General features: G+C 42.5%; 2 protein-coding genes across 7 annotated transcripts in view; one reads left to right on the forward strand and one right to left on the reverse strand.

The window, feature by feature from the left end:
- Nucleotides 1-6,017: 6,017 nt before the first annotated feature.
- Nucleotides 6,018-22,815, forward strand: slf2 (SMC5-SMC6 complex localization factor 2). 2 transcript variants are annotated; one of them, XM_018725076.2, is made up of 22 exons: nucleotides 6,018-6,210; nucleotides 9,298-9,338; nucleotides 10,678-10,804; nucleotides 11,058-11,302; nucleotides 12,794-12,848; nucleotides 13,005-13,529; nucleotides 13,626-13,852; nucleotides 16,122-16,204; nucleotides 16,323-16,433; nucleotides 16,715-16,882; nucleotides 17,189-17,291; nucleotides 17,453-17,540; nucleotides 17,967-18,108; nucleotides 18,347-18,440; nucleotides 18,682-18,858; nucleotides 19,037-19,131; nucleotides 19,249-19,336; nucleotides 19,649-19,765; nucleotides 19,959-20,036; nucleotides 20,259-20,345; nucleotides 20,579-20,647; nucleotides 20,905-22,815. In XM_018725076.2, exons 2-22 carry the CDS (start codon nucleotides 9,333-9,335, stop codon nucleotides 21,076-21,078), a joined length of 2,859 nt encoding a protein of 952 aa, XP_018580592.2. In that variant the 5' UTR covers nucleotides 6,018-6,210; nucleotides 9,298-9,332; the 3' UTR covers nucleotides 21,079-22,815. The 2 variants fall into 2 exon arrangements, with proteins under 2 accessions (XP_018580592.2, XP_018580593.2); XM_018725077.2 differs by having other exon boundaries at nucleotides 10,683-10,804.
- The window catches only part of LOC108918095 (PDZ domain-containing protein 7-like), a 32,038-nt gene continuing 17,694 nt past the window's right edge, over nucleotides 11,332-25,675 (reverse strand). For 3 of the 5 annotated variants that reach the window (XM_018725079.2, XM_018725078.2, XM_018725082.2), the window contains one exon: nucleotides 22,902-24,049. In XM_018725079.2, coding sequence (XP_018580595.1) covers nucleotides 23,897-24,049 — 153 coding nt within the window. In that variant the 3' untranslated portion in view covers nucleotides 22,902-23,896. Of the gene's footprint in view, nucleotides 11,380-12,986; nucleotides 13,033-22,901; nucleotides 24,050-25,675 lie in introns of those variants that run through there. The other 2 variants (XM_018725081.1, XM_018725080.1) reach the window with 2 other exon arrangements.

Raw genomic sequence — 25,675 nt, forward strand, 5'->3', positions numbered from 1 at the left:
ACACGAGGTCTGTCCAATCATAGTAACATGTAGGCGGACTTGAAGTTTCAAAGTTATTTCTGATTGGTGATCTAGTTTTCTCCCGCCACCGTACATGGTATACGTACTTACTGATAACTGCTGTACGGCTCTGTTATATTTTATGTAGTTTCACTGAAGTTTGGGTGATTTTTTTGATATGGTGTTTTAAGCCCACCCTTGCATTATACCATACCTGTATTGATATCATGACATTCGGCGGCATTGTTACATTGCTTTAACGTATAAAGGGGTGAATGATTGCAACATGGAGTAGTTCTTTGTTAAGTCGCCTTGAGAATGGGTCGTATCACAACACAATATCACAGCACGTCGCTTGAGAAAAGCGTCAGCTAAAGTTTAAATGAATAAATGTAAATGTAATTCTGTAAGAAAAAAGGTTCTCCTATTCTTCCCGATGATGGAAGATAAAAGTTAGTGTCATACAGTATTTGATTTGAATATTTGAATAAATAACTCACTATTCATAACCGATCTGTTGTGGCCAAATGGTTCTATTTTCCGATAACTTTCTAAACGAAAATTAATAAATATTAAGTATTGTAATGGCGTTGAAGGGAGCTGAGGTAAATAGTTGGTATTTTTGTTCATAGTCCCGTGTTCCTTTTTCATGTTACTGATGCTGAGCTTGTCACTGAGGGTTTTTGGAGGTTCACCTAGTAACCACCTAACCATCGTGTTGAGTGGGGAGGCTCAGAGTGACCATTGGGAACTCTCAGGTGGTTAGGGGGCTGTCTGAAACTGTGTTTCACTTTTGTCAGAAATCGTATGCATTCAATATGATTGCTTCTCGGCCTTTTAGCCAACATCAAAGTGTAGTACCACAGCCTGCCACCAGGGCTAAAAGAGCACTTCCACAGCCCTTTTACGGGCTTTTTTACAGCACTTTCAAGCCGGCCTAGGGTTGCACCGGGAATGAAGGCATCCCAGACACTGACAGCTGCAATGAAGACGATGACGACGACTGCAGCGAGGAAGAAAATGTCGGTGATGACGGCCTCGGCTGAGAAGACAAAGACGACCGCTGGGGGGCAGGTGAGGCCGTCTTCCTGAGGAGTCGCCCACCCAGGAGAGCTCTCCTAATGAAGAAGGACTGCCGGCTCTCGTGAAGGGAGCCGCAATGCTGATGCCAGCTGGAGGAGGACTGGTGGTGGAGGACTGGTGGTGGAGGTGGTGGCAGTGGTGATCCCAAAGATTGCGGCGAAGTCAATGACAGTGGAGATGACAACTGCACGGGCGAAGGCGACAACGGCCTCACCTGCAGAAGAAGCGGCCAGGCCCGAGAAGAAGAGCTCTATTTCCCCAGAGAGGAAGAGGAGGAGCAGTCCACCAGTGGTATTATTCCGAGGATGAAGCATACCATTCGCTTCAGGTAGCGAAGCATGGAGGCAGCGGAAGACTTCCCTGATTGTGCTGGGTTAATCACGGAAGTCATCTTAAGTAAGTTGGGCCTGGCCGCCGCACAAGTTATCTGTATTCAAAGGAATAGACCCCAGCGGTTTGTCAACGTCACCATTCTCGCTGACGAAACCTACCAGAAAGTGGTAGAAATCTGTAAGAAGGAGATGGACGGTGGGTTGAAGCAATATAAGACTGAGCACCTTTGGTGGACGGACAGAAGGATAATCATTGTCCATGTCTTTAACCCCTTTGTCCCTACCGAGGCTGTCTGTGCTTTTCTGTAGTGCCACGTTGACCTCCTACCGGGCCACAGGGATATCCGGGATGAGTTTGGGATATGGAAGGCAGCTGACGGGTACTGACGGGTACCGGCGGGCCAAGCTGAACGCGGCTCTGGCAGTCGCTGAGGCAAAAACTCGGGCCTGGGAGGAGTTCGGCGAGGCCATGGAGGAAGACTTCCAGTCGGCCTCAAAGAGATTCTGGCAAACCGTCCAGCAGCTCGGAAGGGGGAAGCAGTGTTCCCCCAACACTGTTTACAGTAGAAGTGGTGCGCTGCTGACCTCAACTGAGGATGTTGTCGGGCGGTGGAAGGAGTACTTTGAAGATCTCCTCAATCCCTCCGACACGCCTTCCGTAGAGGAAGCTGAGACTGGGGACTCGGAGGGGGACTCGTCCATTACCCTGGCTGGAGTTGCTGAAGTAGTCAAAAAACTCCTCGGTGGCAAGGCTCCCGAGTTTCTCATTTCTCTGGATGTTGTGGGGCTGTCTTGGCTGACACACCTCTGCAGCATTGCGTGGAGTTCGGGAACGGTGCCTCTGGACTGGCAGACCGGGGTGGTGGTCCCTCTTTTTAAGAAGGGGGACCGGAGAGTGTGTTCCAACTATAGGGGGATCACACTCCTTAGCCTCCCTGGGAAAGTCTATGCCGGGGTACTGGAGAGGAGAATCCGACCGATAGTCGAACCTCGGATTCAGGAGGAGCAATGCGGTTTTCGCCCTGGCCGTGGAACACTGGACCAGCTCTATACCCTCACTAGGGTGCTGGAGGGTTCGTGGGAGTTTGCCCAACCAGTCCATATGTGTTTTGTGGACCTGGAGAAGGCATTCGACTGTGTCCCTCGTGGGATCCTGTGGGGGGTGCTTCGGGATTATGGGGTCCAGGGCTCGCTGCTACGGGCTATTCGTTCCCTGTATGACTGGAGCAGGAGCTTGGTTTGTATTGCCGGCAGTAAGTCAGACCTGTTCCTGGTGCATGTTGGACTCCGCCAGGGCTGCCCTTTGTCACCGATTCTGTTCATTATTTTCATGGACAGAATTTCTAGGCGCAGCCAGGGAACGGAAGGTGTCTATTTTGGTGGCCGCAGGATCTCGTCTCTGCTTTTTGCGGACGATGTGGTCCTGTTGGCTTCATCAAATCAAGACTTGCAGCGTGCACTGGGGAGGTTTGCAGCCGAGTGCGAAGCGGCAGGGATGAGAATCAGCACCTCCAAATCCGAGGCCATGGTTCTCAGTCGGAAAAAGGTGGATTGCCCCCTCCGGGTTAAGCAGAGTCCCCCAGACTTCCCTCTCCCTGCACACCTCCTCCAGCTCCAGCTCCCTGCCGCTTCGCACTCGGCTGCAAACCTCCCCAGTGCACGCTGTAAGTCTTGACTTGATGAAGCCAACAGGACCACATCGTCCGCAAAAAGCAGAGACGAGATCCTGCGGCCACCAAAACAGACACCCTCCGTTCCCTGGCTGCGCCTAGAAATTCTGTCCATAAAGATAATGAACAGAATCGGTGACAAAGGGCAGCCCTGGCGGAGTCCAACATGCACCAGGAACAGGTCTGACTTACTACCGGCAATGTGAACCAAGCTCCTACTCCGGTCATACAGGGAACGAACAGCCCGTAGCAATGAGCCCCGAACCCATCCATCCATCCATCCATCTTCCTCCGCTTTTATCCGGGGCCGGGTCGCGGGGGCAGCAGTCCGAGCAGAGTACTCCAGACCTCCCTCTCCCCGCACACCTCCTCCAGTTCCTCTGGGGGAACCCCAAGGCGTTCCCAGGCCAGCCGGGAGACATAGTCTCTCCAACGTGTCCTGGGTCTGCCCATAAATGTTTTTTCTTGTTATCCTCATCCTAAATTACATACAGTGTGGACTTAGCCATTTTGTCTCATGTTAACATAATAAAGTCTGCTACTACCATACTCAAAGATATGCATTTAAAATGAATAAACTGAAATCTTTTCTTGTTCCATCCATCCATCCATTTTCAGAACCGCTTGTCCCATACGGGGTCGCGGGGAACCGGAGCCTACCCGGTAACACAGGGCGTAAGGCCGGAGGGGGAGGGGACACACCCAGGACGGGACGCCAGTCCGTCACAAGGCACCCCAAGCGGGACTCGAACCCCAGACCCACTAGAGAGCAGAACTGTGGTCCAACCTGCTGCGCCACCGCACCCCACTTTTCTTGTTCCACTCACTGAAATTCAGGAAAATTAGTAAATTAAATTAGTAATAAACATACATGGACGAGGGGGTGCGGTGACGCAGGGGCTGGACCGGGTCCTGCTCTCCGGTGGGTCTGGGGTTTGAGTCCCACTTGGAGTGCCTTGTGATGGACTGGTGTCCCGTCCTGGGTGTGTCCCCTCCCTCTCCAGCCTTTCGCCCTATGTTGCCGGGCTAGGCTCCGGCTCCCTGCGACCCCACATGGGACAAGCGGTTTCAGACAGTGTGTGTGTGTGTGTGTGTGTGTGTGTGTGTGTGTGTGTGTGTGTGTGTGTGTGTGTGTGTGTGTGTGTGCATACGTGGACTAAAATTGGAGACTTAAAAACATGTTTTAGCAATGCAATGAAAGAATCACTTCTCACACTGTCTTCCTTTTTAGCAGATTTGGTTATGACTAAGGGGGGATGCTGTGGCATGGTGGCGCGACGGGTTTGACTGGGTCCTGCTATCTGGTGGGTCTGGGGTTTGAGTCCTGCTTGGGGTGCCTTGAAGTGGACTGGCATCCCATCCTGTGTGTGTCCCCTCCCCCTCCAGCCTTGCACCCTGTGTTGCCGGATTAGGCTCCAGTTTGCTGCGACCCTGTCAGGGAGGGGTAGCTTTAGACAATGTGTGTGTGTGGGTTATGACTGGCATTTGCTATAACTTTCATTAATTAACATTTCTTTCATGTTACTGTTTGAGTACTAGGCAAATTGCCTGCAAAGGTCACTAGGCTCATTTTCTTCCCCAGTGTTCAGAAACCAAGCTGTCCAGCTCCTCCAAGCTTCTCCATTGCCATCATTACTGAAAGGTAACTGTGCAAAACTGCAAGTGCATTCAAATGTTCAGTGTGGGAAGTTGGCCTGGATGTGTGTGATACCACATAGATGACAGAGCTAATTTGATATGTTGCTGCTCCCCGTTGTAACAATTTCATACCCAAAGCACAGCAGATTCGAGGTCCAAGTTTCTAGGCTTCAAGTGTTTCACTAGAAATAATTTGCATTACTGCAAAGGTAATAATTCATTTATTTATTGTGCAGAGATGCAACACAGGAATAATGTCAAGCAAGATGCCCAGTTTGTGTAAAAAATGCTACTGCTGAGAAGATGATTGTTTTCACTGGAAAATGGGTTCAAGACTGGCCTGATTACTACAATACATTACCACAAAAAGCAGGAGTAGAATCCTTCAGGGACATCTGTATTTTTAGTGAGGAAGGAGTCATCAGAGCTGTATGTGCGCAGTGTTTTTGGAAGAAAAGCTCAACAGCATAGAGGGAACTAATTGCATTATTGCAGGTACAGACAATTAGGGAGATGCTGCAGATGAGGTTATATAATTTGAGACAGGATACATTATTTTTAAGTGACTGGCCAACAGTAATATTCAGTAAACATATGGACCAGTTTGTATTGTATATTACCACAGAAAGGTCCCTTATTATCTCTCACCAAATCCTCAGACCAATCAAATGAGAGAACAAACCTAAAAGAACTTTTTTTAAAGTATACATTGAACAAGAAAAGCCACAAAATACCCATAGTTTCACCCAGAAATTCTCATTGAATACAATACATCCACTGGATTACCCAAAGTCCAACTACTTTCAATTTTCCATTTAGGGCAGTGGCATCAGATACAGCTACAAATAAATCAGAAAATGAATTAATAACTTCCAACTTAAAAGCTTGTCCCGTTTTACATTTTTTCATTGTAATACATACACCTAATATAATTTTCCATCCATATTAGCAGAGTAGGAACCAACAGGCTTCTGTTCCCATGCCAAACATGTTCCTGTGAACCATGCCTTCATGGTTGTACTTTACTTCCAATAATTCATATTACATTTTGGGTAAAAACACTCGATTTTAATTATTGCCAAATTACATGCAGACCTTTATATATTGCATTAGGTGTATGTTACTGTATTTAATAGGACAAAGGACACACGAACACAGCTCATAATGAAAGTTTATTAACTAGTGAATAATTTTTCCAACATGGCGGACGACGTTGCCGTTGCGGCGCACACGTTATTATTGTGTAGCGCCTATCTATGAGTCGGTATACACTGAACCGGAAAAAAATAGCACGTTGCGAAAGTACTTCCTGGGTGAAACCGCCCAGCTTAGGAAGTAGCGCGGAAGCCAGGTCAACCCTGATTTGTCGTGTTCAAGTTGTGTCGTATTTTTGAAAACTTCAGCGATATGGGGACATGAAAAACTGTTTTCATGTAAAGGGGATGGAGAAAGTATTTTGTAAACAGAAATTATGGTCTACGAAAAAGGTAAGTAGTGCCTGAGCAGCACTTCCCCGTGTAAACTTTGTTTGCCGAGAGTAGCTGAACACAACGGCAAAGTCTTCTTTCTTGCAAGCCGGAATCATAATAACGTGACAGCACCAGCGAGCTTGGCGTTCCAGAGTTTTTCGGCACTTCAAAGAGCTTCACGCACGGTCACTGCATGTTCTTAATCATGCCTAAAGCTGTTAAATTAAAAAATGTAGGCTATCGACGCTATATTTGATTTTCGTTCTCGGAAACTGTGTTTTTCTTGCGTTCAACTCGTAGTTGAGTACACGGGTATGTTGTCGACTCACGAGGAATTCTGGATTGGGTATCGGTATGTAGTCGCACAGTGAAATTCTGCTTGCGTGTCTCTATAATTAAACTGTAAAAGTTATACAGAAAATAAATACAACGCCAGTAAGAAAGAGATGAAAAATGTAGCACTGAAACATTTTATACAAGACAATATATGTACAGAAAAACACATGATCAGGTCAAGTGTTTGTGTATTGTACAGCTGTCAGCTGTGTGTTCAGTTGCTATGGCTTATGGGTAGAAACTGTCTTTGAGTTATGTGATGCCATTGCTGATAGGTCTGTACCTCCTTCCAGAGTGGTGGAGAGGGAAAAGTGCTTGTGCAGGGTGACTGGGGTCATTAATAATGCTGTTTGCCTTTCTAAGTTAGTGTGTACTATCTTGTACAGAGAGCAGCTGAATTCCAGTGATATTCTTGGCTGACTTTGACCACCCTCTCTAGTGCATGTGATGCAGACAGTCAGGGTGGACTGTGCACCTGTAAAAGCTGGTGAGCAGAGATGAAAACATTCTGACTTTGATCAGATGTCTAAAGAAGTAGGTGCTGAAGAGCCTTTATGATGATGGCCAATGTATTTTACACTCACTTCAGGTTCTCAGTGATGGTACTTCTAGGAAATTTACAACTGCTGACCCTGTCCACGGCATCTCCTCCAATGCATATGAGATTGTGGTCTTCTTTCTAAAATCCAGAACTAGCTCCTTGGTTTTGCCGACACTGAGGGAGAGAGAGTTGTCCTGACACCGCTGTGCCAGAAGGCATATCTCCTCTCTGTAGATTGTCTCATCACTGTTGGTGATGAGGCCTATGGTGATGGTATATTATGACAATATGATGAGTTGCTTCAATTTGCATATAATCATAACCATTCCACAGAGGATAACATATCCCTTGCACTTCATACCATCCTGGCACATCTGGATCATAACAACTGCTATGCTAGAGTCATATATATAGACTACAGTTTTGTATTCAACACAGTTGTACCAACACACTGGTCAGTAAGCTTCAGGACCTGGCACTCAGTCCCACCCTCTGCAACTGGGTCCTAGGGTTCTTACCAGCAGACCTCAGCATTGCAGTTAGACCATTGTGATGCAGCTGACACAATTAGAGCGCAGTATCAGTTTTGAACCAAGAAACAGTTAAGATGGTTTCCAGTTCGGTTCACATGATTCAACAAATTGGAATGGCACTCATGAGCTGTATCTGGTTCTCCACAGTGTTTTGAGGTGAACAGTGTAAACAGGTCAGACAAGTTAGATCTATGGTTGTATTTGTTCAGTGAACTGTAACTTTTATCCAAATATTCAGCATCTGACCCAGTTATACAGCAGAGTATTTTTGTCGTATCAATCCGTTGCAAGTGCAGTGATCAAGGATCCTCTTACAGGAGCAAGGAGTGGGGTGTAGACTAACCTTTAAGTTATGGATTATGTCCTTACCCACTAAGCTACCTTGACTAGTAAATACTCGTATTAACCTTGTTGCACAAGAAACCAAACAGAATTTGTTATATCTTTTGGCTCTAAAAAAAGTAGTTTGCAGGAGTGCACCTTACTGTGATGCAGTGCTACATTATGGTGTAGCGTATGCATATTTTCACTGTTTTATGAAAGTATACAGTGGAGTCTTATCTTTCATGAGGATTGACATAACATGTAAAGCCAAAAATCAGATGTAACCAGTTTAATATGTAAACTTTTGCGATATACTTCCATAATACTGGACAGAATAATAATGCATATAATATGAAACATGCTTCTGAAAAATAAATTGTAATTATAAAAGTATATAAAAAGAAACTACAGGAGTCGCCAGTATACACTATGTTGCATAGTTCAATACGTATCCATAATATGCTTACTCTGTTCTCATTAATTTACACTTTCTGTCACTGGGATGCTGAGGTGTATCTGGGTATGTTGAAGGTATTTTGAATCACCAGGAGAGGGTTCATGTAGTTTGCTGGCTCAGCTCTTCTGTAGTTTATTCAGAATAGTTTTTTTATATGTGCTAATCATTTTTTTTGTATATTTTTCTGCAAAAAATTGGGGTGGTGTTCACATAAAGCTGACTGTATAGGCTAAATATATGTAATGATTGGCCTTACTATGCTTATTTCAAACATTTCGGAAAAACAAGCATACATATTTTCAGTGTTGTAAACTGGACCAGTTCTGGACCAAGCAAGTGTGCAAATTATCTGTATGGTACGTAGAAGTGTATTCATTTTCAAATGGGTTAGTGGAGTTTTTGTAACTATTATATGTTGAAGGGGGAGGTTTTTTCATTTCATCATAAAAATGTGTAGTGTCTTCATTTTTATGCCTAAATCAGGCAGAAAATTTCACTCCCAAAATAATTTTCTGAAAAGTATTCTCTTTCAGCAGGCCTTTCTCATTTGTCTCACTGCTGTTGTTACAGTATTTTAGATGGTGTTGGTGTTTTGTTTAGCTTTTTTGATGTTAGAATACAGGCATAGATTTTTGGTTTTCACAAGCATCATTTGTTTATGCCTTTATGTAATGAAAAGCGAAGAGAATAAATTCTGTGTCACTGCTGTTAGTTAATTGCTTTATCTTGGTCTGGAATAATTCTCTTTTCATTTGGGCACTTTGTATTGTAATGACCAACGTTTAGAATAAAGATGAATTATATTTCACAGATCCTTTTGCTTTACTCCTATTTAATCCTATAGTAAAATATTGACGCTATGTGAACTTGTTTGTTCATGTAAGAAGCTGACTGCTCTTCTGTGTATTTTGCAGAAACCAAGAAATTCAAAATTTTCTGACTGTTAACAATGCAGGTGAGTGGTGTATGTTCAGTTTGTTGCTGTGATTTTTTTTTTTTTTTTTTATTTTTTATAAACCGACTAATTTTTTAACAAATTTTTTCTTCCTTTTACTCAGTTCTTGTCTTCCCCTGAAAGCAGCTGCATGTTTAGGCTGGGAAGTTATAGTTAAGCCAGAGTGCATTTGCAAGTGCATCAACTTCTAGAGGACACTTATGTACTGGATAACTGTAACTATCTTCAGCTTTAATAACAGAATATAATCTTTACACCATTAAAATATGTAATTTGCATAATTGCTCTTTTAATAGAATTATTATGGGCGGCACAGTAGTACAGCGTCTGGGTGGTGCAAAAGGACATGGGTTTAATCCCCGCTCAGTCTGTGTAGAGTTTGCATGGAGTTTCCTACGCTCCAAAGACATGCTGTTCAGGTTCACCCATAGTGTGTGAGTCACGGAGAGAGAGTGTTTTGCACTGATGCATGGATGAGTGACCCATTGTAAGTAGTGTACACTACATTGTAAGTCACCTTGATGAATAAGGTGTGTGGGCTGATAACACTACATAGAGTTCATTGGAAGTCGCTTTGGATAAAAGCGTCTACTAAGTAAATAAATGTAAATGTAACATGTATTCTCTGCTTCCCGTCCCTTCTAGAACAGTTCCCAGAGATGCAAGATACCTGTGGCTTGCTTTGCTTTGACTCTTCTTCCCTATCCTTCTTAGTATAGTATTGCTAGGTTGCCTTGGTGTACTCAGACTTTTTACTGGTACTGTATTTATTGTGGATCTGCAGTTTTTTCATCTGTTACTGACTTCTCATGTCCTGCTTCTGATGGGTGAAATAAGTCTAGTCTTATACATGCTGCTGTCTGCATTGCAGTATATGTTTAACAAGTTTGTATGATTTGCACAGAAAATCGGTAGCCTCCTTGCTTGGTAAATGTGGATTTTCTCAAGCTAAATGTAATTTAATGTACCAGATTAAATAAAGATAATTTATTAATGTATATTATAGTATAAGCCCAGTGTTGATTATATGTGTTGTTTCTAATATATTGGAATGAATTTGGCATTTGAAAATTTTGTTATAAAAGAAGAAAAAGTTTACCTGAAATCGGACTTTCGTTACTACTTATTCATTATCATGAACTGAAAACTCCTAGTTAGTGGTGTGCATCCCTTGATGCTACATCCAGAATTGTTGTTTTTGATGTGCAAAAACATCTTCCAGAGTACATAATTTGATGGGCAGTGTGATTATGCACCCAGCTGAGCACAGTTTCTCCTGGGTGAAGAGTGAGGCTCTTCACAAGTAGTACAGTTTATGGTATGGACTCTTCCTCCTTAGGACAGAACCCTGACTGACCACTATACACCACTGGCAACGCAGCAGACACAGATGACTGAGCAGGGTGAGGCCAGCACTGGCCAGAGCAAAGCACCAAACCGCCTGAGGGAGAAATTCAACTCTATGGGTGAGAAACTGAGCTCATGACTAGCACCTGCAAGTAGGTGTGTGGAAGACTTGCCTGCATTCTACATGACCATACAGCTTTTTGTGAATTTTAGTTCAGTGCTGCATTGATTGCATCTCTAACATTGCTTATGCTTGTGGTGGGGGGGACATTTCATTTTAATGTAGTTTGTTTATCAGGACTTGTTCACTTTTCCAGCTGCTGTTAGGCCTGTATCCTAAACGATTTATTTTCTTATGTTACTGTTCTGCAGTTAAAGACTTCATTCCCCTGGGAGTCCCTCGGCATGTGAGCCTGGATCACAAAGACTCCACCACCCACAGACCAGAGAGACAGGGGATCAGCCCGGCTTGTAGAAACTCAGCCTCTCAGCCCAAACAAGCACTGTTCCTTACAAGCCTTGAAGTAAACCTGAACAAAGTGAAAGTTTCCAGTGCTACTGACTTCATCAAAATCTCTGGGAGCAGCCAAGGTGCTGTCTTCAGCCCTTGCATCTCGGTGAGGAACCTCCACCCTATTTAGAGGGCCGGCAGCAATGGCGGTTCCTTCTCATGCAGAGGCATGATTAGATGCATCTGAAAGGAGAAAGAACTTGGCAGGTTGAGTTTGGAGCCCTGTTGTAGTGTTACAGTTGAGTGATGTGGTATTAAGTAGTTACATTTACAATTATTCATTTCTCAGATGCTTTTCTTCAAACCAATGTACATCTCATAGAAAATACATGTGCATTACATTAGCAGAAAGAGAGATTAGATGCAGACACATGATTCTAAAGTAGTTTGTTACTGGAGGTTTTGTTCTTCTGGATTAAACCGCATCATGTGTGACATTGGTTCCAATGTGTTGCTTCTCTTGTAGGAAGCATCGTCAGGGTGCAGCCACATCTTGTAGAGGTTAGATGTGAAATGGAGAGTTTGATGAGGGTGGGTGTTTTTATGGGTGGGAATGGGCTCGGAGGTTGTAGCGGATGGTCCTAATAGAGGGTGCCCCCGCTGTGTTTTCCTCTTGCGCTGTTTCTTTCGTATTACAGGACAGCTTGCTGAACTGAGTGTTAATAAGAGGTGGTCGGGTTGTTGTAGGACTGGTGCGAAGACTTGAAATGAGAGGTGTCCAGGCACTTGATAGTTTGAAGCCCTCCTCCCGATTGAAATTGTCGGAGTGCTTCTCTATCTCGATTGCCTCCCTCACTATGCAGCTTCTGCATCTGGGAGCAGGTGCGAGCATTGTGGTCTCCTCAAAGTAGATGTCATGACCGGTTTGCAGTGAATGTTCGTCTCCAAGAACACATATGAGCCACGAGGAACAATAACATTGACTCAGCAGTGGCCGAACATTCACTGCATCTAACCTCTACAAGATGTGGCCGCACCCTGACGATGCTTCCTACAAGAGAAGCAAAACGTTGGAACCAATGTACCACATGACACCGTTTAATCCAGAAGAACAAAACCTCCGGTCAGTTGACACCAACCGCGGAAGCCTACGTAGTTTGTTACTCTTGTTAGTTTGTTGACTTGCCACCATATGAACCAATGTACATCACGTGAGTAACTCCTTAAAAGTTTATCCAAATATCAACGATTTCTAGTCACATTCCTAATTAAAAAAAATATATATATATTATATATAGTTTGCTCCTGCTATTACTATTAGACTATTAGTTTATACTGTTTTCCTATCTGGCTTCTCCCTCTGCTCCTCAGTATTAGCTAAAGCATACACAGAAAACCTTGCAAAGTGAGGGAGATGGGTGATCACCCCTGTACAGATAGGTGTGGAACTGTACAGATGGATATGCTACCCTAGCTACTCATAAGACCAGTTATGTGCCCTAAACCCCCTCTGGCCTTCAGTTCAGACACACTGTGTCCTCCAGGCTTTTCTTTATCTTCTTTTCTACATTGTGATGCTTTTGCTGTAGAAATCATTTATGTGAAATTACAAATAACATTGATTTTACTGAAATGTGAATGGCCTTTTTCTCCACAGGGAAGTGGCTCTTCAGATCACAGGAAACTGCAGTGTCCTTCTGAAAACTCTCCAGGTGAGATGTCATTAGATGGAGGATGGTAGTTTAGACTGGGGCTTTTTCAGCTGGTGTGCATTTGCTTTTGTAAAACAGCATTTATCAAAATGTTCCCAGTTTCACTGATAAAAATTGAAAGAAAGATTTGTTTCTCACCTCCCTTTTTTCCCTCAGTGTGCAGTTCTTTGCTGACACTTCAGTCCTTAGGGAAGAGGAAAGTAGACTCAGCAGGGGTGGACAAAAGGAGCTGGAAACGGTCCTGTTCTACTCATGTGGCTACAAGTGCTAAGTCTGCCAAAGATAGGTTCCTGAGGAAGCAGGAGATCTCTATCTGTAGAACTCCAGGGGCATCAGGGACACAGGACAGGAGTGCTACAGTGTCCCTCCATGCCAAGACTGCAAGACAGCTGTTCAGTGAGCGAACCCAGGACCAGAACTGTGACTCTAAGGAGAATAATGGTGGCCTCTCTAAGCCTCACATACAGCCTATCAAATCCTCACCAACCCAGTTATTCAGACCAGCTGAGTCCCAGGCAACCAAGCATCTCCATACACAACCAGCTAAATGCCATGAAGCAGTTGGACTGAAGAGTACTCAGCCTTGTAGCTTGGCAGAAGGACCCAAAGACAGGCCTCCCCCTACCTGTGCAGTTGATAGCACTTCTGGGCCAGCAGTGGCCCCATCTCTTTCCAGTACAGGTAACAAAATGGAGCAGACCCTTGACTTAAATGTCCCGAAAGTAATATCCTCACAATACACTTCCAGTGGGAGTGAATCTGTATTTCACTCCCTAGAGGCTGTAATCGACTGCCAGGAGCTGCAGCTGGACTTCGGCCTGGGGACTGTTGATTGCAAGGTCAATAGTAGAAAGAGGAGGAGGAGCAGCAGCAGCAGCACCAGCAGCAGCGAGGATGAGCCTCTCCTCTCCCTGCAGGAAATGCTAAACCACAGCACCTGCCACCCCAGCACACCCCAGAAGGATGCTTTTTCAGAACCTTGTACCCCTCTACCCAAAGTCCCGGTAAGCTGGGCTGCCAGGTCTCCCAACAGCTGTTACTTGCTTTCAGTTTTCTGTAAAATACAGTTGGTCCTCTACTTACAAACTTAATTGGGACATAGAGTTGGTTTGTTAATCCAAGGTTATAAGTTGAATGTGACTTGGAGTGGGCCAGGAGCTTGTCATCAATTCTGTATGCAACTATAATACAATACCACAGTTTTTCCTGGTATAGACTAACTGACTCTATTTTGAAAATCGAGCACTGGCACCTGTATCTGTCTCTTGGTGACAAATGGTTTTGTATACAGGCAGTCCCCGAGTTACGAACATCTGACTTACGTACAACTCGTACTTACAAACCACCCCCTTACTGACCGGAAGTAGTCTTTTTTTTTTTTTTTTTTTTTTTTTTTTTTTTTTTTGTCGTCTAAGTAACAATCAAATGAAAACTTCATAATTAAGCCTCTTACATTAAAAATTTGAGTTACTGTATATACAATGGTTCGTGATAACAAATGGGCATTACTTTGCAATGCGCATCAAAACATTGGGCGTCTACAGCAATTTGTCGGCTTTTGGGTGAGGCACATGAGCCCGAAGTAGGACAGACTTCCTTCTATTCCTTTTAATAGTATGTCGTGTGTTACTGTATTTTTTTAATTTTTTTGTTTTTACCCTCCTAACCATGGCACCAAAGGATAAATGTGATGCAAGTGATGGTGATGCATCCAACAAAGCGATAGGTGAAACGCCAACAAACATTTGAAAAGCGAACATTAAAGTTTCTTTAATATTTTGCACACGCGCTCTCTCTGTCTCTCAGAGCACTTGCCTACAAACGACACTTCTTCCCAGATACGGAATTCCCCCCTCCCCCCGCATTCTCAACCCTACCTCTACCTCGCTCTGTTCTTAAAGTCCTGTCCCTAATCGTTCCCCAGTCCCGTTCCACGTCTGCCTTGTCCCTCGGCTCTGTTAGTTTCCCGACCGACCACTCGCTTGTCCACGACCAGGAGGACACGTCTAGTACTTTGATCTGAATAAACGATCCTGCACTTGGGTCCAGCCTCCTCCATGTCCTCTGTTACTTGAAGTACTTGAGAACTTCTTTACATTATGGGAACTATTAACACAGAGTACTTAAATTAATAAAATGAATGAATTAAATTAATAATGAAAAGGACCCTAGGATAATTAAATCAGTATTTAATATACGAGTTCGCTTTAAACAGCTTATAACATATCAAAAATGTCAATTAATTTACACCACAACTTTTGGATACTGATGACATAGTGTTTCATTCACAGACACCAACAATTTTACTAGAAATATGGGTTAATTACGGCTCACCCAGCTCAGTGTTTTTTTTTTACGGCCTTGAAGAGGAACACAATTTTGCTGCATTTTCTGTGCCAAGCGTGTTCCTAAGTTTAGACTGCACATGTCCATATGTGCTAAAGACACACTACGCCTGCAGAGGATGCAGTGGCAGAAAGAACTGGTTGACAGCTGGAAGCTAGATTCCACATCAGTGACATCACTTTTAACAATTAAAATGTAAGAATTTTAAATATTTTCAGGAAGAAGACAAAAATTTTAGTAATATTGCTGTTAACATAAATGGTTATGGAGAAGGGGGGCACAGTAGCACAGTGGGTTTGGCAGGGTCCTCCTCTTTGGTGGGTCTGAGGTTCGAGTTCTGCTAGGGGTGCCTTGCGACGGACTGGCGTCCCATCCTAGGTGTGTCCCCTCCCCCTCCAGCCTTGTTCCTTGTGTTGCCGGGTTAGGCTCCGGCTTGCCGCGACCCTTCTTGGGTCAGGCGGTTTCAGCCTGTGTGTGTGTTATGGAGAACACTCAAGAAAAAAAAATCTGATTTAAAATAAAAAAATCTATCAAAAGCATCACCAAGCCTGGTTTCTGTCAATAGCCTTTAGGCTCTATAGTGAATCCTCTGGCTGTTGAGGAGGTAACCTTCTATTGCTAGAGTGCTACTGAGCTTTGTCTGTATGGCTTTCATTCCTTTTATATATACTGGTCTGAAGTTCCTAAATATGCTTATTTACTACTTTTGTCCAGTTTTTCCCCTTTGCCACTATGTTCTGTCACTAAATTGTTGTATGTATGCTGCTGTAGCTTTATGCCATTTTTTTTCTGGATAAATAAGGTTCTCAATTATTTACTAATTCTTTTCGTTCTTGCCAGGAATCTGTGTTTACTTTAGAATCTTCATTTTCTTCATTAAAGACCTGGTTCAGTGTCTAAGCTTACTTTGCTTTCTTTTCATACCAGCTACCAGCATTCAGAGATGGTCGGCCTATAAATTACAGAAACACTCTGGAACAGATGCTGAAGGAAAAAGCTCGCAACCAGAAGTGAGACTGCACAGGACAGTCATTCAAACACTATCAATCATTTCACACATCTCCAAAATGTACTTTGACTAACATTTTAAACCTTGTTCCTTAGTCTGTTTGTCTGGACTGATTTCAGGCTAAAAGATGTGGAAAAGAAGCTGTTGTACTCCAAGGAAGACCTGTTGAAGTTAGATGAGGATGATGAGGGTGAGGGGAGTGGTGAAGAGGGAATATCTCCAGAGCACAGGTATATTTTTGTGCATTGCCAGGCAAGGTGTAGGAGTAGTGCTGGTGGTCAGTTATTCAGCCTGCTGTTAAATTAGTAGTTTGTAGCATTTATGTACAAGGCTAAGTTAAAAAGATATCCGCAATTATATTCGTAAAAAGGTTTTAAAAAATTCTGTGGATACTTTTCGGATTATGTTTGTATATTTACATGTGTTGAACATGTATGTATGTGACTATAAGAACACACATGAGTAACAGCAGCCTGTGCATCTGGTGAGTTTCTTGTCTCCTTAATCTTAGGGACATCCTGCAGAGGTTCTCTGTGGTATCCAGTGCCATCCCAGACCTACACCCAGGAGAAGATGTCTTTAACCTGGACAACTTTGGCCGCCTCTTTAGTCAACACACCTTGGAGCTCAAAAGATGTGCTGTAACGCCACAGAACTTGGCCCAGAAAACCCTTCTACAGTAAGGCCACACTCTGGCTGTGATAAAGCCTTTCGCTGGGTAGTGAAAACAGTGCACTGACTATAAAGGGCAGGGTTGTCATTGTGCCACTGGTCCTATAGGGAGTTGTTCCCAGGATTTGTCCCTAAGCAAAGAGGCTATGTGTGAAGTATGTAATCATACCCCTAGTTTTGCCAGAGGTTTGGACTTTCAAGGAATTTACAAGTTTTCACTATCTACTGCTTCAAAGATACTGTATATATCACAGGCTTGACAATATGTGGGAACTGTAACCAGCTCAGGATTTTCCTGTCCTCCTTTCTGCAGAGCCAGTTCAGAGCAACTCCCCCTGCTTATCAGTGCAGGGTTGCTCCTGAAGGCGTACCGCTCCGCACCTTGTCCTCCTGCAGTGTCCAGCTGGCTCTTTCGGGTAGTGCTCGTTTGTATGCAATTACAGTTGTGTTGCATCTCACAAATGAACTGTGCTCAAAACTGGGTAGAGTTAGTGCTTTAAAATCTTGCTTTTTTTAAAAAAAAATTCTTTGAGAATTGGAGTTGTTTCTAAATGTTGTTTTTCCCTCTATTTTCCAGATGATGTCAGTCCATGCAGACAGAAAAACTTCCACACAGATTCTCCAGTCAATGAAAGACATTTCTTTGATAGCTGCTGAGCAGATTGGTATACTTTTTCCCTTTTTAGATTTAGTAAATGTCAGTGCCTTCTTGCTGACTTGAATGAAAAATGACATTTAAGGAATATGAGTGCTTGTATTGTTGGTTTTCAGGACTAAATTACAGGTTGTCTCCGATTTACGATGGGGTTATGTTCTGCGAAACCCATCATAAGTCAAAAATGCATTTAATATACACTGCGTGACTGACTGGGAGATGCGATGCTGGGCAGCGGCAGCGATCCGCAAGAGGGTATCGCACCCTATATCAGTTGCCCGGGGAAAAAAATCGAAATTCAAAATCTGAAGTACGGTTTCTATTGAATGTCTACTGCCAGCTCACAACCGTAAATTCTAAAAAATCGTAAGTCAAACCATCGTAAATCAGGAACCACCTGTATTTTACAAATGCTGTCTTGCTGTTACCTCCCCAGTATTGAACCAGAACAAGATGTTCGAGATTTGGACACCAGGTCTGAAGGAAGTGGCACTCACCTTCCTCAATATGGGGGTACCCTTCGTTACCCTCTTTCCTCTGGAATCTCTGCAGCCCCCTTTCACAGAGGGTGATCTTTTGTGAGTGCTGTCCTTAGGTTTTGTAAATTGTTGCCAAGAAAATGTTGTTTTAAATTTATTGCCAAGAAACTTGCCTTATTTGAAATGTTTTTTTGCTCTAAATGCCCAGTTGTGAGGGATTGATGTGCTTTCATGGTCTTGTCTTAAATGTACACCTTGATACCTTGCATTTTATTTAAATATTCACTGAACACTTGTTACGTTGTGTGTTACATTATGTGGGTCTCCTGAACACCAGACAGAGCACACTGATCTTCCCTGAGGCCAGGACTGGTGAACAGAAATTTAAGCAGGGTGCCTTTCCAAAGCACAATGTGGAAAATGTCATTAAGGTGAGAGGACCTCCTATAGAAAGAGGGTTCTTCCCTGAAGTGTTTATGGAAATTTCTTGTTCATGAATACTGAAATGTTGTGATGTGTAGGGCCTGTTGCCAGCACTGCAATATTTCACTGGTTGATATTCCTTCTCAGAGTAAGCTTCCTGCAGGCTGGGGTTGGGTGAAGTAGTGGGGGGAGGCATATACATTAGCTGATGTGGCTATGTGTTTATTTCTTTATATGTGTGTGTGGCAGTACTTGGAGGTGTCCATGGCACTGGCTTCCAGAGCATACAGCGACAAGGAGATACTGCTGCTGTTAACTGCTATCTGCAAAGTAAGCCTGGAGACGCAGTTGCAGCTTATGCCTACAGAGGATGTGAGAGCCTTGCTGACGCACCTGGTCGACAACACACGCTTTTGGGACCAACAGGTACATTATATAGACACCCTTCAAACAGCAGAACCACACCTCACACATGTAACAACATAAGCATAATTCACACCATATCCAGTATACATAACATGGACCAGCCATTGATATTCATACAGATATGACACACCTGGATTGTTTCCAGACTATATAAAATGTGACAATGACATTACCTCAGCTGCCTCGAATTTGCCTGGCGCTGGCTGACCTGACAGAAGACCACCATAACCTTAGGCACCTTGTACAACTGCTGCCGAACAACAAACGTGGAAAGTGAGTATGGAAGAGCTGCTGGAGGATTTCTGTGTCAGGTAGGTGTTATTGCTTGGTAGGAAGCCTATATCCTGTAGCTGAAGCATCCAACTTCTCTTTTCCATATTTCTTCCATAGGCAACTCAGGAAACATCTTAGTGTATCTATCATCTCCAAACTGTTGAATCACAGGTGCACATATAAACCCACACGGGCTGATTTCCAGGTAGGTTTCAGCAGCCCATCAACCCTTAGTGTTGTATAAATTTATTTACATTTACATTTGGTAGTTGCTTTTGGTATAACAGTGACCAGAGTTTTAGAATGTCTGTATGAAAAGGGTGTGACTTTGGTTACATCATTAAGTAAAGCTTTAAAAATCTGAAATTCTCCAGTTTAAATACTCATCACTTTGAATATGTAAAGAGACTTGTTAGTGGAATTTGAACTATTGTAAAGAGTCAAGCATGGTGGGGAAGGAGCCAAGGTGACAAACTCTGTATGGTGGAATCTAAAGCGGACTCCCTGCTGTGTTCAGCTGGCAGACTTGCAGCAGTACCTCCCACATATGCGGCCATCTGCATTGCTAAGAGGCCTGCTAGCTGTGAAGAAAGAGGACAAAGAAGACGATGATACCATTTCTCAGGACCAGCAGGTGAGTACTGGGTCAGCAGTGACCTGTACAGGCTGTTGAGTGACTACAGGTGCAAGCCATTGAAGTGTCACAGGAAAGAAAATGTTTAATGTCATTCAGATTTTTAGAAAGGTACTAGCCATGACAGTCATGTCTCTTTTTTTCTCATTTTGTATCAAATGGGCAAATCATTCTGCTTTATCATCTGTTCCAGGTTTACTACCTTTGCTATAGTCTTTTGATTTTACTTAATGAAGCTTCAAATTTTGAGTCGTTTCCCTCAAGCCAAAAGGTAAATTTCTACTTTTTTTTTAAATTTTTTATTATATACCTTTACCTGCTATTGTGGGTAATTGGCAGTACTCAAACTTATAAAACATTAAGGTTCAGCTGTTTTGGTGGAATAGGGTATGAGGGGTTGGGAAACATATAAACCTTGTGAATCAGATATGGCTTGCCTAGCCACGAGGTTCATATCCAAGGGAAATGCTGAGATTATGCTGATGTTTTACAGAACCACCTAATGACGCTCTGCGCTGAGCTGGAAAAGCATATCAAATGTGATATCAGGGAAAGTGAAAAGCATTTATACAGGAGCAAGGTAGGTGCTCTTTGGCTGCCTGAAAAGATCTCATGATGGAATAGAGAAGATTTGAGTGTTGCTACAATAATAAAACTAATTTGTAACTAAAGTGGGTTCAGCACAGTGACAATAGTAGTTAACGTTGATGCCTCAAGATTTTACAGTCCTGTTTGATTACCACCTCAGGTGTCTTGTTAGTGGAGTTTGGATATTCACTACCTGTCTGTGTGGATTTCTTTCACATGCTTCAGGTGAAAGACTTGGTGGCTCGGATCTACACAAGATGGCAATTTCTCCTACAGAAGTCTAGGCCCCTGCAGGTAGTAGTTGGACTTGTTCTCCACAAAATTATTTTATTATTTATTCATTTTTTATTTTTATAGAGCGCTCTTCTCACGCAGTGACACAGAGCGCTTTAACACAGGCATAAAGCAAGAAAAACAGAAACAAACAAAGAAGACAGTCGACTAATGGCTGAAGACAGTCGACTAATGGCTATTACACTGCAAAGTTTTAGCTGCTTAGCACAGAGCAATGAAAGGAGCTTCAGATTCCTGTTCCCACTCTGTTTCCTTAGGGCAAGCTGTATGACTATTGGCAGCCCCCTTTAGAAGATGTAGAGTCTACCAGTCAGCACTGCCAGTCAGCTGGAGGGGAGGAGGGGCCATTGGAGGATGGAGAAATCACCAGCAGGACAACAAGGTGTGAAGGCACTAACAAGGATGTTGCTGTTTTGTCAGAGATAAATTAAGGTTGAGACCAGCTCTTACTTCATTACAATATTTCTGGACAGAAAATGTCTTTTTTTATATTTAAATTTGCCAGTTTTGTTTGCATTTGCATGTAATATTTTGTTTTTATATTCATAAAGCTCAGGGGCTAGCCAGTTGATGCCTTAAAAACTGTCAAATTAGTCTTTTTATGCCCATGTACCTGTGTAGAAAAGGCAAAAAAAAAAAAAAATCTACTTCCCCTGCTGTAGGGAAGTATTAACTTGCTACTTGGCTGTAACTGACTTCATTGAATTAATGAATCCCTAGCATTAATGCCCATAATACGATTGATAGATTATTCAGTTTCTTTATCTTCCAGTATGAAAAATTTCTGTTTTTGGGTATTTCTAGTATCTTTGTTCAGTATGTATATTTGTTCTCTGTCAGGTAAGATTCTTTGTCTTTATTTTCTGTTGTATTCTGATTCTCAGGTTTTTCCATTTAAATGTTTTTAATTCTTGTACAAATATAAATAGTGCTACAAAAGAAACATGAATCTCTCATTAATTTGATTATGGCCAGACACCACTGGGCAATTAAGGGCAAAGGGAAGAAAAAGCTGTTCAGTTCTTCCTTGTTGTTAGTGCATTGGTTTAAATGCATTTTTCAAGCCTGTCATAACAAATACTTTATTTTAATAGTGTAAAATTTGTTATATAACTAATCAGAAACAGATACCGTAAGGACTAGTTTAACACCATCTGGAATTTTGGTCTGTTCCCCCACATAGCCCTCTTTCATCTGCTTGGGACTGGCAACTGGCAAAAAAGTTATGTTTTCATCAACGCCCTTAACTGTTAGTTGTCATAACAAGGTTTTACACAGTGGACAGATCTGAACCTTGAAGTATGATTTGAAAGGATGGAGGAATAGAGTTAGAAACCAAGATAACAATACAGAAAACAGGAATACTGCCAAAGACTCAAATTAAGAATATAATACAGGATTCGAAACTGCACATTTTCAACAGGAACATCAAATTCAAATTCCTTTGTGGTCCAGAGACCTGTAGACCAAAACCATCAAGTTACAAACTGCAGTCATTGATTAACAAACATCCATGAAAATTATAGGAATCGTTACCCCTAATTCATAACAGAGAGCTGCTGGTTGTTTCAAGCTTATTGTTTATAGACTGCACAATTTACAAGCACATTATGAAAGTCTTCAGATTGTAAGAGATAATATTTGTAAAGTGGATCAGATCACTTAAATCTATCTAAATTTATCAGATCACTTCTGTTTTTACCAGCTCACTGCCAATTATGAAACGGTGCAGAAAAGAAAGCTGTAGTAAAATAATTCAATTAGTATATTATTGTCAGAAAGGGCTACGGTCCAAGCTCTGTCTTTGTAGGGCTTGCCTGGTTTTCATCCAGGTTCTTCCTACACCTACAGAGATACTGTTTAAGTAAACAGATACATTTTAAATGCCCTTGTTGTTTGAATGTGTACATAAGTGTCCTGTGACAGAATGCAGTGTGGTCCATGGTTTTTTTTTCTTTTTTTTTTCTTCCATTTACATCTTGCCAGAAGTTGTGGATTCCCTTAACATGATGATTACTGAATGGTTAATAAAATGAATGAATGATACAACTGTTTCTAATGTGCTTATGCTTTTTTTGTTTGGATATATCTTACAATAATTGTATCACTTAAAATTTACAACACAGTAAAATAAAAGGTATAATTGTTTATTCAAACAACTTTCAATATTCTGCAAAATATTTTGCAACACATTTTAAGTATTTTACATTAAAAAAACAGCTTTCTCACTAAAATACTGTACTAAGATGCCTTCTACAACAAGGGGAACAAGTTTACATCTTCCTCACTGTATCACTGGCTTACATGCCTTAGTCTAAATGTATGAAACAGATACCTTTTCTCCAGCACTGGAAGACCTCAGCCTCCTGGCACAGATTCACAACAGCAGGCCCCCACAGAGGTCTGCAGATGACACTTATACCAGTAATGAAAATGAAATTCATACTGGACACCAAAACTGTTGCCAAAAAGCTGCTGTCAGATGTAATCCCCTAAAAAGTCCCAGTGAAAATAAATTAAGCTTGGTTTTGACACAAGAGTTTGTGTATAAACTTCTAGTGTGTTTCTTGTTGATTCAACTTTGACACAACCATGCATTGCAAAGAATTGCTGTGTATCATGCCTGCTCACCAGTCAACTCTGTTGTTCTAACGGCATCTCTCTCTGCCCACTAGTGAGGATGGAGGTCAGATACATGTTCATGAAAAGTTCCATAACTTGAAACTGATATGTTCTGACAAGAATTCAGACATACTGATAATTTGTCATATAATGTGCATGATGTGTTATACATGTCAGCATGCTGCGATGGCACTCTGGAATAAGGTTATGCTAGCTTCTGTATTTACCTTTTGAAGAACAGACCCCGATCACATATACTATCTTTGCAAGAATAAAAATCACCTATAATCCAGAGGTCCTAGCTAATGTAAATATTCATTAGAATGTCTTCAATTGAATGCCTTGCATAAAATGACTGTTAGCTGTGGCCCTTCTCATGCATACCAGATTATATAATAGTCCATGAAGAGCTGTGTAAATCCAAAAGCATGAGGCCGAGTGTAATAAAATACGTTCTTCTTTTGCTGATGCTTTTGTTTGACGTTACATCTTGTGACATCTTTGTCCTTGTCCTGAACTTTGGATGACCACTTTCAGTCAGGCCAATTGCTCCTTCCGTGTCATGTGAACTTGTGATTATGAGGGGTATCAAGGCACACCACTAACCCTGTACCGCCATCCTTCAGCTCACAGCTCCTTGGAACCCTTGGGGACCTTCACCACAAATATCATAGGGTCCTTGGCTTTGTTACTGAAGGCCTTGCGGATGATATCTACAGCCAGCTGGTGTGTGACGCTCTGCAGAGACTCGCCGTCGACTGACACCAGTTCAAATCCTGCCTGGCAACACAATGACACACGCACAATTGACATGGAGGACCTTTGTTCTTCAGGTTTTAGAGGAACAAATGCCAAGATGTACACATGAATATAAAGACAGCATATTCAATAACAAATGAAATACAGATTTCTTTGATTTGTGAACAGAGGGGCAGGGGAGTTCAAATATTTTTTTTTTTTTTTTTTTCCAGAACCGCTCGTCCCATACGGGGTCACGGGGAACCGGAGCCTACCCGGCAACACAGGGCGTTAGGCCAGAGGGGGAGGGGACGCACCCAGGACGGGACGCCAGTCCGTCGCAAGGCACCCCAAGCGGGACTCGAACCCCAGACCCACCGGAAAGCAGGACCAAGGTCCAACCCACTGCGCCACCGCACCCCCGGAGTTCAAATATATGTTTCTTAATTTATTTGATGCTTAGGTTTACCACAACATGTTTTTTCATCAGTACATCCAATTTACTGAGACAAGTGAAACTATAGGGCTAAGTAGAGCGGCAACCAAACCCATGGAGCAGCACCCCCTCCATACTGAACCCCTCACTCTGCCTCTACACTCCTGTTCTCTTGCTCTACACCAACTTGATTTCAACATCTGCTTTATATTTTATAGCCACTACTCTACTCACAGCCACATCACTTAGTAATTATCTTGTTTGCTCATGAAAGCCAATTACCTTCTTTAACCAAGGACAAAAACTCTTATTAATAAGCTGGTGAAAGCAGCTTACTATATCCTCCTGGTAAATGCTTAAGGCTCCAATGAGCGGTAGGCATGTGGTGAGATACCTGAAGTGATATACTCTATGTGACAGTATATTGTGCTGTTTATGAAATCCTTCCATCAGCTGTCTTTTAGCACTGGTAGCATAGACAGCTGGTAGTGTAGTAGTTAGGGGTTCTGCCTTTGGACCCAAAGATTGCAGGTTTGATCCCCACCTGTAACACTCTTGAGCAAAGTACTTACTGTAAATTGCTCCAGTAAAATTACCCTGCTGTATAAATGGGTAAATAAGTGTAGGTAGATTAATCTTGTAAATTGCTTTGGAGAAAAGTACCAGCTAAATTAATAAATGTAGCAGTCCACAGCTAGCAGATCACACTCTTGTAAAACCTTAGCAGTGTTAATAATAGTGTTATGGCACTGTTTTGTTTAGCAATATTCCCTCAACACATCAGAGATAAAAAGTCTATAAACAAGCTGGTTTTGAAGAAAAGTGGGGAGTGCTTTGGGGAAAAGCAATCCCTTTAGGCCTCTGATAATTGATCTTCATACTCATTGATAACTGATACTTCCCTGCTTCTCTGTGGTGCTGAGTAAAATGTAATCATTCTACACCACTGAATCCAATAAGAACAGGCTATATGTCCCCAAAACACACTGACAGACCAAATCCAAAAGAAAAAACAACATGCCAACTATAACAATATTCTATGGTTTTCCTGAGATACTTCTGTTTGCCGCAGTCTGGTATTACAAAGGGAGTTCAGATACTGGGAGGTATGATGATGATAATGAAAATCATACTGTAATACAGCACCTGCACACATGCTCAAAGACAAAAACCTCCTATTTTTTGCGAGTTGGGAAGTGCTAACAGATTCTTAGTATGTTGAACGTGTAATT

This window comes from Scleropages formosus, chromosome 8 (genome assembly GCF_900964775.1).
Source record: "Scleropages formosus chromosome 8, fSclFor1.1, whole genome shotgun sequence".
In the NCBI taxonomy this organism is placed as follows: Eukaryota; Metazoa; Chordata; class Actinopteri; order Osteoglossiformes; family Osteoglossidae; genus Scleropages; species Scleropages formosus.